General features: G+C 40.5%; 1 protein-coding gene across 3 annotated transcripts in view; it reads left to right on the top strand.

Annotated features, from left to right (window-relative positions):
- The window catches only part of LOC134401415 (enoyl-CoA delta isomerase 2-like), a 39,451-nt gene that overhangs the window by 12,344 nt on the left and 13,597 nt on the right, over nucleotides 1-13,510 (top strand). For all 3 annotated transcript variants that reach the window (XM_063130328.1, XM_063130327.1, XM_063130330.1), the window contains exons 2-3: nucleotides 9,685-9,850; nucleotides 11,888-11,986. In XM_063130328.1, coding sequence (XP_062986398.1) covers nucleotides 9,722-9,850; nucleotides 11,888-11,986 — 228 coding nt within the window. In that variant the 5' untranslated portion in view covers nucleotides 9,685-9,721. The remainder of the gene's footprint in view (nucleotides 1-9,684; nucleotides 9,851-11,887; nucleotides 11,987-13,510) is intronic.

Genomic DNA, 13,510 nt, shown 5'->3' with positions numbered 1-13,510 from the left:
ATAAAAGAAACAATACAATAAAAACAATGATTACAAATAAAAGCAGCATCCCCCAAATTAAGAAAAATTAAAACCAGCACTTTACATTGGGCTCTGAAACACACTGGCAGCCATTGCAGCTGGTGAAATATCAGTGTCACTTGTGCCGATTTCCCAGTCCCCACAACTATCCAGGCAGTGAATGTTTCCAAACTGTCTTTAAAAGCAGCCCCATTTATAGTAGTCTAGCCTGAATGTCAGCAGAGCATGAATAACCATTGAGGCAAGATAAGCTCTCTCCAGATAGGTTCACAGCTGGTGTCCCAGCCTAAGTTGGTAAAAAGTATTCCTGCTCCACCCCACCACCTGAGTTTCACCAGTTAGTGCTGAGTCCAAGACCACTCCCAAACTGGTCCTTCCGGGAGACTGCGACCCAATCTATACCCAGATGTATTCTTCTGTCCAGATTTCCTCAGTCACAGTACATCCATTTTGCCTGAATTACGCTTGTTTGCCCTTATCCATCCCAAAATAATTCTAGGCATCGGTTCATCCCAAAATTCAAGATTTCCCTCAGTGGTTTCATGTAGATGTTGAAAACTGTAGGGGACAACATGTGATCTTGCAATACTCTGTAGGCCAGGGCTATGGGGTGGAATAGGAGTCCCCGGGCACCACTTTCTGAGATGCTTCATGGTGAAAGGATTGGAACTACTGAACAGGGATGCATTTCCCGTGTCCTTTCCCCAGTGTATATCATCTACTAGGGCAGGCAGAGTTGTTTCCATCCCCAAACCAGCCCTGACCCCAGACTAGAATGGATCCAAATAATGGGCATAATCCAACACTGTCTGGAGCTGAGAAGCCAGCACATGCTCAAACACCTTGCCCAAGAATGGCAATCTTCAGAGTGGGCAGTAATTCTCAGAAACCATTGGCTCTACACTAGGTTTCTTCAGTAGTGGCCTCCACACTGCTTCCTTGAATAAGCTAGTGGGGCTTACCTCTTCCCTTAAGCATCATCTCCTCACATGCACTCCTGTATAGCTTACAAGATAAAGACGTCAGAACTACAGGACCCTGTAAGTGTTCACTAGTAAAAGTCCAGAATTACTATGTGTATGATTACATGTTTCTTCATTGCTTGGGCATATGACTACTAATGCATGAATCTGGTGTAACAGCAAAAGTTGTCAGCTCAATACTTGGAAGCTGTAGCAAATAAAATGGCTGGCTACTGGCTCACCACTGTCCATTTAAGCAACCAGACAATGTTGCATAGGGTGACCATATGACCGGATTTGCCCCGGTTTGCCCGGGTTTTTAGTGACAAATCCGGGAGGGGGAGGGGAAATTCGCATTTTCCCAATCTTCCCCTGCCAAAGAGCAGCTCTAATGGGTATTAACAAAAATGCTTATAACTCCGTCATTTTTAAAGATAAAGACATGAAACTTGGCACGATGGTAGCTCTTAGGAAGGGTTTTAGTCATACCAAATTTGAAACAGATCCGTTCATCCATTGATTTTTTAGGAATTTTTTAATAATTGAGGTTTTAAAATTATTATTTTTAAAATTGTCATTTTTAAAGATAAAGAGATGAAACTTTGCACCATGATAGGTTTTAGGTAGAGCTTTAGCCATACCAAATTTGAAACAGATCTGTTCATCCATTGATTTTTTAGGAATTTTTTAATAATTGAGGTTTTAAAATTATTATTTTTAAAATCGTGATTTTTAAAGATAAAGAGGATGAAACTTTGCACCATGATGGGTTTTAGATAGAGCTTTAGCCATATCAGATTTGAAATAGATCTGTTCATCCATTGATTTTTTAAGAATTCTTTAATAATTGAGGTTTTAAAATTATTATTTTTAAAATCATCATTTTTAAAGATAAAGAGATGAAACTTCACACCATGATAGGTTTTAGGTAGAGCTTTAGCCATACCAAATTTGAAACAGATCCGTTCATCCATTGATTTTTTAGGAATTTTTTTAATAATTGAGGTTTTAAAATTGTTTTGTAGAACAGATTTGACTTAAATGTGTGCTGTAAAATCAGACATGTGACCAAGGCTATGTTCGGGTGGGCACGCCCCCTTGGTGCTAGACATGCCCCCTTAGGGGCCGACCATGTTGTCCTCCTTTTTGGTTTCCAAAATATGGTCACCCTAATGTTGCATACCTCTGCATCCCTTATCAGTCCAGTGTGCTGTCTGTTAGGGTGCAGGTACAGAGCATGTGATTCAATCCTTCTCGAAACCTTTCTTAAAGAAGCAGAGGTTTGCCTTGCAGAGAAGCTGCCCTGCTAACTAGTGGCTGGTGTGTGTGTGGAATCCACACACACACACACACACCACCAAGGACCCTTGGGGCTTTTCCTCTCCTCATGAAAACCAGTGGAGCAATTTATAGGCAGTAAGCCTATATATACTAATTGCTGGGGAGCATGGGCAGGAGGGTGCCGTTGCATCATTTATTTATTTTATTACATTTATATACCGCCCTACAGCCGAAGCTCTCTGGGCGGTTTACAACAATTTACTGCTTGCAGGTTCCTGGTCAACAGCTGGTTGGCCACGTTGTGAACAGAGTGCTGGTCCAGATGGACCCTTGGTCTGATCCAGCATGGCTCTTATGTTCTTATCCATTGGCCTTAATAGGGAAGGATAAGCCACCCTTCTGAAAAATGGCTTGTAGGGGTTTGTGTGAAATCCATCCCCACTCTTACCAAGGATCTGTGGGGCAACAGGCTCAAATCACTTCATTAGCTTTAATAGGGAGGGAAAAGTGAATGTGTGTGAGAGAGAGACAGAGACAGAGGCCGTAGCTAGACCTAAGGTTTATCCCAGGATTGTCCTGGGGTGAAACCTGTTCATCTAAGTGCCACACAGGGCATCCAGTGCTCAGGCAGGGACAAACCCAGGATGATCCTGGGTTAAACCTTAGGTCTAGCTACGGCCAGAGAGGAGCCAGAAAGATGAAAGGAAGGAAGGAAGGAAGGAAGGAAGGAAGGAAGGAAGGAAAAAGGCACCAGAGAGAGAGAGAAGTAAAGAGGAGCCAGAGACCCAGGGTGTGAGGAGAAGAGGAGAGAGAGAGATGGAAGGAAAGAAGGGATCCAGGGGGAGAGAGAGTAGAGGCGCCAGATAGAAAAGAGCCAGAGAGAGAGAGAGTGCCAGAGTGAGTAGCACACACAGAGGGTGTGCATTCGTGTTCACACACAATAACAAATAAATGTTGGGGGGGGGGGTGCCCAACATTTTTATGATTGGCCCTCCAATTCCCTTGCAGCAGCTAATTTGTGGTGTTCCCCAGAGCACTTTTTCTAAATGTTAAATGTGCCCTCAGGCCCAAAAAGGCTGGAGACCCTTGGTTTTGAAATACGTGATGGAAGAGAAAGAATGAGGATGAAGGAAGGAAGATGATTTCTAAAGACCACGAAGCAAATATAACATCTTGTGGTTTGTTTTTCTCTCTCAGAGGGCAGGAGAGCTGCAGAGGAGAAGGTGTATGCCAGAACTAGTTATTTCTATGCTTCCTAATTGCATAGAGAAAGAAAAATATCCTGAACAAGATGACTCTAGACCAACTAATTGATTATTAAAAGTATTATCTTTTAATATAAAAGCCTTTCCTGACAAAAGCTTGACACCGTAAAACCCAGGCCTGGGGTAAGATCATTAAAAGGATGAAAGAGACACTGCTTTTCTGCTTCAGAATATATTGACAAGATTGTCTTGCAGGCATGCTGTTCATTTGATAGGATTATCTGTAATAAGATTATGCACCATGAGCTCTAGCTATGAATTTACACTCATTCTGTTAAAAAAGAAAAAAGAAGAGAGCAGAGTGGTTCCTTTTCAAAATAAAAGTTGAAAAAGATGGATAATTCGGAGAAATTTCTTGTAACTACCTAATATACCTATTAGGTAGTAACAAATACCTAACACAAACGTATTTTCTTTTTAATTTATTCTTAGGTTTTTATTGTGCATGTGGTTGCATACCTGGGAGGTGTCTTCACGGCGCCACTTTGCCACTCCTTCTTCTTGAAACCTTTTGGTATCTCTGCTGCTGGGTTGGGTCGGGAAATCCCCATGTCAAAAGGGAGCGTGGGCTTTCTGGTGGCCATTCAGCTCATGGGGCCTGCCCTCTCCCCAGCCTTCCCACTGTTCGGGTGACCTATCAGCGATCACCATCCACTCTGGAATGCCCCCAGCTTGATGCTGAAACAAGGTCACATGGTGGAAGGTCCGTGGTGACCTCACTTCAAAGCAAAAAGTCAGGATAAGTCCCCGACTTTTTAAATTCGCAGCTTTGGGGAAAAGCCCCATGGTGGCTGTGAGTTGGCAGTTGCATTGTATAACAATGTAGTACCACTGTGCAGCTAACATTGGGCAAATAAGGCAGATAGACAGCTCCATGATCAGCAGTTGCGGTAGAGGTGGAACGTTGTTACTATAGTTTAAAGCAATTGCATTGGTTATGCATGATTAAAAACTGGTGCAGAGATTAATATTTCCTGTTTTCCAAGCCCATTCTCCACGGCATTCTTCCCCTGCCTGGTGCTGTTCATATGTTCTGGATGCCAGTTCTCATAAGCCCCAGCCATCGTGGCAAATGGTCGGGAATGCTGAGAGTTGTCATCCAAAACATCTGGAGAGCACCAAGTTGAGGAAAGTTGCTCTATGGTTTCCCTTCCACTTTTCCCTTGTAAGGATTTCTTTCCAGCAAGAGGAAGAAGGGTATATGCATGGTTTGTATTTCCCCCACTTTGAGCAGCTGTCCTAATGATCCTTTGGGATGGGAGATAGTTCAGTTTACAACTCCGTTGAAAGAGCTGATCACATCTCCCCAATCTCATCCAGTGGTACAGTTAGATCATTTTGGACTATGGTCTTAATGCTGTTCTGATGGGTTCTTTAGATGATGATATGTATTACCAAAATGTGGTAATACAAAAGTATGTGTTGCATTTGAGGGCCCTCCTGCTCTTTCTGCTGAGTGGGGCCCTAGACCTCTATCCTAAAGTCCTTCCTTGATGGCACCGCTGAACCCATCATGCTTTGGGAAGGTTCTTTGGACTATATTTCCCTGTGTGCTAGTAGTGTGGGACCTGTGGCCCTCCAAATGTTGGACTCTAGCTCTGATCAGCCCTAGCCAGCACAACCAGTTGGACTTGTAGTCCAATAATCTGATGGGCCACAGGTTCTGCACCCCTGCTGTAGAAATTCAGATAGTTAAGGAGCAGATGACATCTCACTCAGCCTTTCTACTGGACAGATTTCTCCCCACTGGAGAGAGAGAATGAGTAAAGTGAATCTAGCCAGTTGCATTCTGTTTGGTTCACTGCATGTGAAATAATGCCAAGATGGTGCTCTGGACTCTCTGGTATAGCTTTCCTGGTTGGATGTCTGACAACCACGATTGACCTTCAACATTTTTGATGCTTTTAGAATGGTAGCTCCTAGCATTATCCAATCGTTGCTGTTCTATTGTAAACTCCACACTTGGCAGGGTGGGGGATATATAATGTGTTTTCTGTGTTTATTCTACTGTGTTCTAAACTAGTCACATAGTGGGCATGTCATACCTGTGTGGGTGGGAAAGACACAACTCTGTGCCATTTCTAAAATATTTTTAACATACATTTTTTAAAATTAAGCTCAAGGGGATGTATTTCTGAATAGACATATAGAATTGCACAGTAATTTGAACTAAAATCTTTTTACTTTGGTACTATTCTGGGAATATTTCAATAATTAACAATGGCAAAAAGTTCTACTGCAAATTAAAAGATTGATTAAAACATGCTTATAAAATAGGGTCAACAATAAAGGTAATACTGAACGTGTGTTGAAGTATTTGCATGTTTCAGCTGCACAATATATCACTGCACATATCAAAAACATTCCTCTTTCAAAGGATAGAAGAGTAGCACTAAAGCAATCTATACCTGTGGCGATTGTGCTACTGTTCCATTCTTTTTCTTAAAGGTTGGATTTTCTACAGTCTGACAAGAGACAGAAGACCCATAAGGAAAATATAGGAGCACAACATTATGTAGACGTAATAAGTGAGCGAACGAAGTGTAGCCATTCTAGAGTAAACGCCTCTTGTGGAAGCATGCCTTGTCTGCATAGGCTAAAATGTAGATAAACGCATGCCGCCATGTGCATGTGCTCACATACAGCACGCTCAAGCCAGGCACATGATTCAGTCAGTGCGGGGAGCATAGAATGTTTGTTACTTGTCACACTTCACTCTGTTACGTGCAGTGCTTTCTGAAAGTGCTGTCACCTGCACAACATTGCCCTACAATTGGTGTCCCAGAATTGCTTAAGGGAAAGGCCAGAATTTCTGCCGGAATAGCAGGATGTAACCACACGTAGGCTGCAAACCTTATTGAACCTTGAGTAAACATGTTTAAGATTGCACTGTTAGTAGCCTCTGTAGCGCTGGTGAGCATTTCTTTTTCTTGTCGAAATTGACACACTGGCGGTTTAGGATCTTAGTTCACGTCAAAGATCAATTCTGCAAGCAGGGAATCTCTATCATTCAGATAATTATTCTCTCACATAATTTGCCAGCAGTTCCCCAGCTAAGCACTCACTCCTGTTGTGCAGATTTGTGAAGACTCTTTGTATTGGATTGAGGCTTTTAGTGGCCTTTTAGAAAATTGCTTTGATTCTGACTGGCATCTTGGAAGGTCAATAGTCTCTTGATAAGAGAGTATACCATGGGGAGTGGAGATAGTAGGTTTTTAAATGTTCTCTTTTGGGAGAGGTCATCATCGTGCTGTTAAGTCCTTGATGGAAGTGACTTCTAAAAACCAAGGATGTCTTTATTTATTAATTAGGGATTAACTGTAGAATAGAAGCTTGTGGTGTTGTATGGAGATAAACCAAATTATTTTAAAGCCTTTACTGCAGTGCCTAATGAGGTAAATAAGGCTAACTGCTCAGAATTATAATGAAGTAGCCCGAGAGCCAGAATGATAAAGAATGCAGGGAGTATGTTTGGAGAATGTGATGTAGTGAAAAGGGCAGTGATCTGAATATTGATAAGAACAAGATGTTAGAATGTGGTTTAAGAAAAAGAAGAAAAATTCATTAGTTAGTACTAATAAAAATAATGTATTACATTTATGTGTGCGTCTCATTGTTTTTCCTCCCTCCCCTGCCCCCTCGCAAATTAAGTTTCTGAAATAGTAGAAACGCACGTGTCCATTATCTTACGACTGAGGGCCTGCGAAGAATGATTTTTCTTAATGATTCAGCGTAATCAGGATGGCTTAGCGTGGAACCAATTGCATGGGCTGTGATGGCTGGATTCAGAAGTGGCATCAGAGTGAAGAAGGCTATGCTGGCTTGAAATGGAGCTGTTCTGTGCCTAGTCTCTGTGCTTGGCAAACAAGATTGTGCTCTTTGTGGTAAATCGTTAATAGGAGTTATATCCAATGATGTCATTCCACTAGCGCAAATGACATCGTGCTAGCAGGAACCAAGTTCCTAACTATGCGCAAAGGGAAAATTTAACGAAGTTTCACAACTTCTATCAACCCCAGCCAGGGATGATTGGGTGAGGAGGTATTAATCCGAAACATTGCAACAGAATTAGGTTGAGGAAGGCTGATTAAAGTTTTTAAATTATTTTTTTAATGTAAATTTCAACAAAACAGAACAAAACCATGAAAAGAAAAGAAAAAATGTAACTACATGATTTGAATATATAGTTTTCAATTGATGCATATGAAGCGTGACTTTCTAGATTTTTCTTTATGTAGACTTCAACAAAGGCAGACCAAATATTCATATTTGTATCCATTCATGAATGGCGCCTACATATCACCCATCCAAATGTTAAAAGCATTGTTAGGTCCATAATGAATTGCATTATAGGAAGTGAGTGTTTATCCTTCTAATGTCATAATATTAGTCTTTTAGCTGTCAAAAGGGCTCAGAGAATGCCATTGCACTGGCAGTGCATTAACTTCCAGGAAGCAGGTAGATAATTTAAGAGGACATGTACATCAGTAAATATTAAAGAGTGTTCCAATACAAAGTTTATCTGTATAATTACCTTCTCCAAAAAGAGGCAACTATTGGGTATTACCAAAACATATGATTAAAAGAAGCATTAGTTGTGTTACACGTGCAGCAATTAGCTGACTTAGATAAACCCTTATTAAAGAGACATTGTGGCATTCAGTAGACATGGATATTTTTTTAACTGAATATGATGTAGCCTGAGATCCATAGACGCTTCAGATACAGACACTAAAGCCATGATCCATTAATAAAGCAAAATGGGACAGTCCAGTTCCCAATTGCATTCCTTATTAAGACCTTGTGTATCATATTCATTTACCGATAATAAGTATTCATAAACATGGATTGTGGTTAGTTTTATTTATTTATTTATTTTAATTGTGACCAAAAAGTGATCAATCCCCCAATTGATGTCTAAACAGCTGTTATATAAAATTAATTAATACAATTTTAGGGGGGGAATAATACAAAGAAGAAGAAAAAGAGAAAAGGAAAAAAGGAGGAAAAAACCCTAATAAACAATTAAACTAATTAATAAGTATGCTGTATAATCTTCATTTGTTATTATGTCCAAATGCTCAAAGCTGAAATGGGCATATATTGTTGTAGGTCCGTTTGTGACATATGTTGAATAAACCTCCACCATATAGCATAAAAAGATAGTGGTTCTGTTTTTCCTTGGATTAAAAGCAAGTCATGAGTTATTGTTTTCTGATACTGCCACTGACTATATATTTCGGTACCATGCTGATAAGTTCAAATTGTCCAACTTTTTCCACTGCTGTGTAATTGTCTGGCGAGCAGCAGTTAGTAAAAATAATAATAAATCTTTGCATTTCAAACTTACATTCAATCCTTTGTATATTGATAACAAAAATAATTCTGGATCATATACAAACTTTTCTCTAGTAATAACCATCAATTCTTTATGTGCTAACATCCAGAATCCCTGTATAAGGCTTTTTGCTTTATTAACCATGGTTAAAGCCGTGGTTTAAGGTGTCTTCTGAACATGGCCTGGCTTTCTGGTTTAACCACTGTGGTTAAAGCCATGGTTTAAGGTGTCTTCTGAACAAACCACTGGTTATAGTCAGTTGTCAATCCTTGCATGTGCCCTTTGCTCTCTTTTGGTTGCATTCCAACAAAATCCCAACTGTTTTGACATTTAGTCATATTCTTAAGACCCATCTTTCCACACAGGCTTTCCTTGAGGTGTTGCCCAGCCAGTTATGATCTTTAGTGCACTGCAGAGTGTGTAGCTTTATTGCTGATTAACGTTTATTATTGTATAGTTTTATTGTTGTATTTTGCTTGCAATGGTATTACAAGTTCACCACTTTTATATTTACTCTATCGAAAGCAGTATATAAATTTGGGTAATTATCTTAATGGTTAGGTAGACTATTAGGGTAAATAATCTTGTCCATAGTTAAATAATGTTGTCCATTGTTTATTCATGCCACAAGCAGCACTGCACTAAACTTTTGCCATGTTTTTTACACAACGTCTTTGTACTTATTAATTAACTGATCTTTGGACTGATGGTGATTTGTGACCTTTTGAACACAGAATGAGTAACCCAAGTTTACATTTTGTCTATTGAACTCCTTAATAGGATAACTTGTTTGATTTGGTTTCTTTTTTATTTCCAGCGGTACCGTGCATGGTCTTCGTTTTCCTGCATTACAGATGCACACAACTAAACCTACCATGCAGTTCAGCCAGGAAGACTTTGAAAAGGCCAAAGATAAACTGAAGCTTTTGAAGGAGGACCCTGGTAATGAAGTGAAGCTGAAGCTATATGCATTGTTTAAACAGGTAATTCTGACCATTTGCATTTGTGAATATAGTTGCATTTTGAAAAATGATAGTTGAAATTGTTTTACTGAGCAATATGCAGTTTTATAATGTGACTGATGGGTTTGCTTAAATTATACAGCCTATTGCACAAAGTGTGGCTTTGTGGGTTTTTTTAAACAGCTGGTTTAGCAAGCTTATATAAGCCTTTCTGGTAGCTTTCCCAGTTTTTCCTAATCCCTGTTTGCTCTTCTTGGCTCTCCAAAGTATGTAACAAGAGAACTCATTCACTGGACCGGTTCACTTGTAACAACAATTCTGAATTTTACAAGCCTGGGTTGTTGTGAAGAAAGCAGGAACAAGTGAGCATGCTGGAGGGGCAAAACTACCCAGCGACGCCCCATCCCTGGATTGTTAATCATGATGTGTGAATCAGGATTTCTGGGTTGTCATGGGAGAGACAACCCAGAGTTGTAACCATGAGACATTACAGGACATCCTTTGTTATTCTGCCTCCCCACCTCGCATTTGCAGCAGGAGCATTTGGGTGGTGGGAAACAGCACACCCATTCACTCCTACTTACCGTGTTTCCCCGAAAATAAGACAGTGTCTTATATTAATTTTTGCTCCCAAAGATGCGCTAGGTCTTATTTTCAGGGGATGTCTTATTTTTCCATGAAGAAGAATACAGTACACATTTATTGTTGAACAAAAAAAAGGTCTTATTTTCGGGGGGATGCCTTATATTACAGCGAGAGGCAAAACTGGAAGTAGGTCTTATTTTAGGGGGATGTCTTACTTTCGGGGAAACGGTAGTTCGTAACAACCTACTTTTTTTAAAAAAAGCCTTTGGTTGTTATGACATGAGAACCAGGTTCTCATGTCAGAACCAGGTTCTCACACAGGAAGAGCCCCATGGATGTTCGGGCTCTGCTCCCCAGGTATTCCTACTATGAACCCCCACTCTGGTTAACATCATCTGATCTAGCCCTGCTCTATATTTCTTATGTAAATGAATGAACAACTAGGGGGAAGCTTATGTTGCATTCTGGAATGACATCCCAGTAAATGGTCATACCTAGCTCTGTCGTTGTGGCGTTCCTAATGGCTGTAAGAATCACATATTTCAGGTGTTTTTAAAGAGCAAGCCAGCCATTGAAACACTACACAGATGGCCAAACAGAGTAGAAATGAGCAGGGTAGAAATGGGTAAGGGGGACAAGGAGAGAATGGAATCGTGCCTGCTAGCCCAACATCCATCCATTGATTAAAACTTGTATCGAGGGGTATCCTGCAAAAATGGGGCAACTTGGAATAGAAAAAAAAAGTGAGTAAAGGGAGCGATGATAAAAGTGTATACAGTTATGCACAGAGTGGGAAAATAGATGGGAAAAAGTTTTAGTTTGGCATTCTCTACCACAGAATGTAGTGATGGCCACCTACTTGGATGGCTTTAAAATCAGATTAGATGAATTTGTGAAGGATAAGGCTATCAATGGCTATTCGTCAGGATGGTTGTATATTACCTCCGGTATCGAAGGCTGTATGGATCTGTGTGACAATTGCTGGGAAACACAAGCAGGTGAGTGCTTTTTCACTCACATTCTGCTTGGCTTCCCATAGGTATCTGGTTCGCCACTGTGGGAACAGAATGCTTGACTAGACAGGCCTTTGGTCTGATCCTATCCATTTTTGCATGGATCTTATCTTCTTATTGCATGCTTAGAGTATAAAGCAAAGTGGGATGTACTTCCCTTGAAGTGACAGCCCAGTTAATATGCTGCACACATAGAAGTGTACTACTGGCCAGCAGGAGATGGGAGGACATGATTATGGGATAGCTGCAACAAGTAGAATTATGGCCGAAAGCATTTGCTGCGTGCCTTTCATAATTTCATATATATTATTTAATATGGACATCTAAATATATACTATTTTTAAAAATAATGTTGAGTAAATTACTTGCCTGTATAATGAATCCCTGTGGCTCATTCAATATTTTTATCGGATAAGCAGTATAAGCAACTTTGAAAGGTTATATTTTTCTTATTGTTCAGGCTACTCAGGGCCCCTGCAATACTCCAAAACCTGGGATGCTAGACTTTATCAACAAGGCCAAATGGGATGCATGGAAATCACTTGATACTTTGCCACAGGTGAGTATGCTTTTACATGCACATTTACTTGGGATTGTATTCAGTGTGGTGTAGTGGCTAATGTGTCGGACTGGGAGTTGGGAGATCCAGGTTCTAGTCCCCACTCAGCCATGGAAGCTCACTGGGTGACTTTGGGCCAGTCACAGACTCTCAGCCCAACCTACCTCACAGAGTTGTTGTTGTGGGGATAAAATGGAGCGGAGGAGGAGGATTATGTTTGCCGTCTTGGGTTCCTTGGAGGAAAAAAGGCAGGATATAAATCCAATAAATAAATAAATAAAATTTGTTCAAAGGCTTGCATGTTAGTTAAATCTAGTTAAGGCTCTGTGTACTTCACACAAAATTAATGTTTGTACTTCGCACTAAAAAAATGTTTAAATTGCGCCCCAAGAAGCAAGGGAGACAGGAACAGGCAGAGACCTTCAGGGCCTGCTTCAGTTGCACCCCACCCCCACCCCACAGGGCTAACTGTCATCTTGACCCTGTGGAGAAGAAGCAGCGAGGGAGACAGCAGCAAGCAGAGACCATCAGAGCCTGCTTCAGTTGGGAAACCCCTTCCCTCAAACAGGGCTAATGGTCATCATGACCCTGTGGGGAAGAAGAAGGAGCTGTTGGTTTGCCCCTCCATTGGGAGATGAGAGGGGGGAGCAGGGCCTTCGCACCAGCCTGAACAGTCTCCTTAATTTCTTTTTCTTTTCTCCCTCTTCCTTCCCCATCCCCTTTTCCTTGTGTTTCATGTCTTTTTTAGAATGTAAGCCTGAGGGCAGGGACTGTCTTCTTTACTGATCAATTGTAAGCCGCTCTGAGAGCCTTTTTGGCTGAGCTGCTGGATAAAATTACTCTAAATAAATAAAATAAATAAATAAGAGCTGAATTCATGTATATGCATATGCACATGGGTTGGAATACCCTTGGTTTAATGCAGTGAAGTTGTCAAGCTAACCTACTCAAAATAACACAGAAGTGCACACCCCAAGGGTCCCCTTAATATTCATGCCATGTATGAAGTGTTCAGCTATGGTCTTGATGCTATGGTGTTGATGGATGGATAGACAGACACATCCCCACTTTTATTATTATTATATATGTGTGTATGTGTGTATATATATATATATATATATATACACATACACACACACACACACACACACACACACACACACTGAGAGATACGTATGTGTGTGTGAGTGAAAGGGAAAGAAATATTATTTATTTTGTATAATTTATTCTGCTAGACTCAGTAAAGGGCAATGCCAGGCACTGAAATTCCTCCCCTGACCACTAGAAATTCTGCTGTATATTATGGGCGGTATCATCTTTTGTGCAATTTAAGTTGTAAATGTTCTAAGGATTGTAAAGTTGCATGAAAGAAAAATGATGCCCTTTCTTTGTATTATATTTAATTTGGTTTCAGCAGATTTTAATCTTCATGGCACAATCCTCTACATATCTACTCAGATGTTTGTCCTACTGAGTTCAGTATGGCTCACTTACAGATAACTGAGTTTGCGGCCTGTAGGAATT

Source organism: Elgaria multicarinata, chromosome 7 (genome assembly GCF_023053635.1).
Source record: "Elgaria multicarinata webbii isolate HBS135686 ecotype San Diego chromosome 7, rElgMul1.1.pri, whole genome shotgun sequence".
NCBI classification, from domain to species: Eukaryota; Metazoa; Chordata; class Lepidosauria; order Squamata; family Anguidae; genus Elgaria; species Elgaria multicarinata.
The sequence above is the reverse complement of the archived record's forward strand: the minus strand, read 5'-3'. Positions and strand labels throughout refer to the sequence as shown.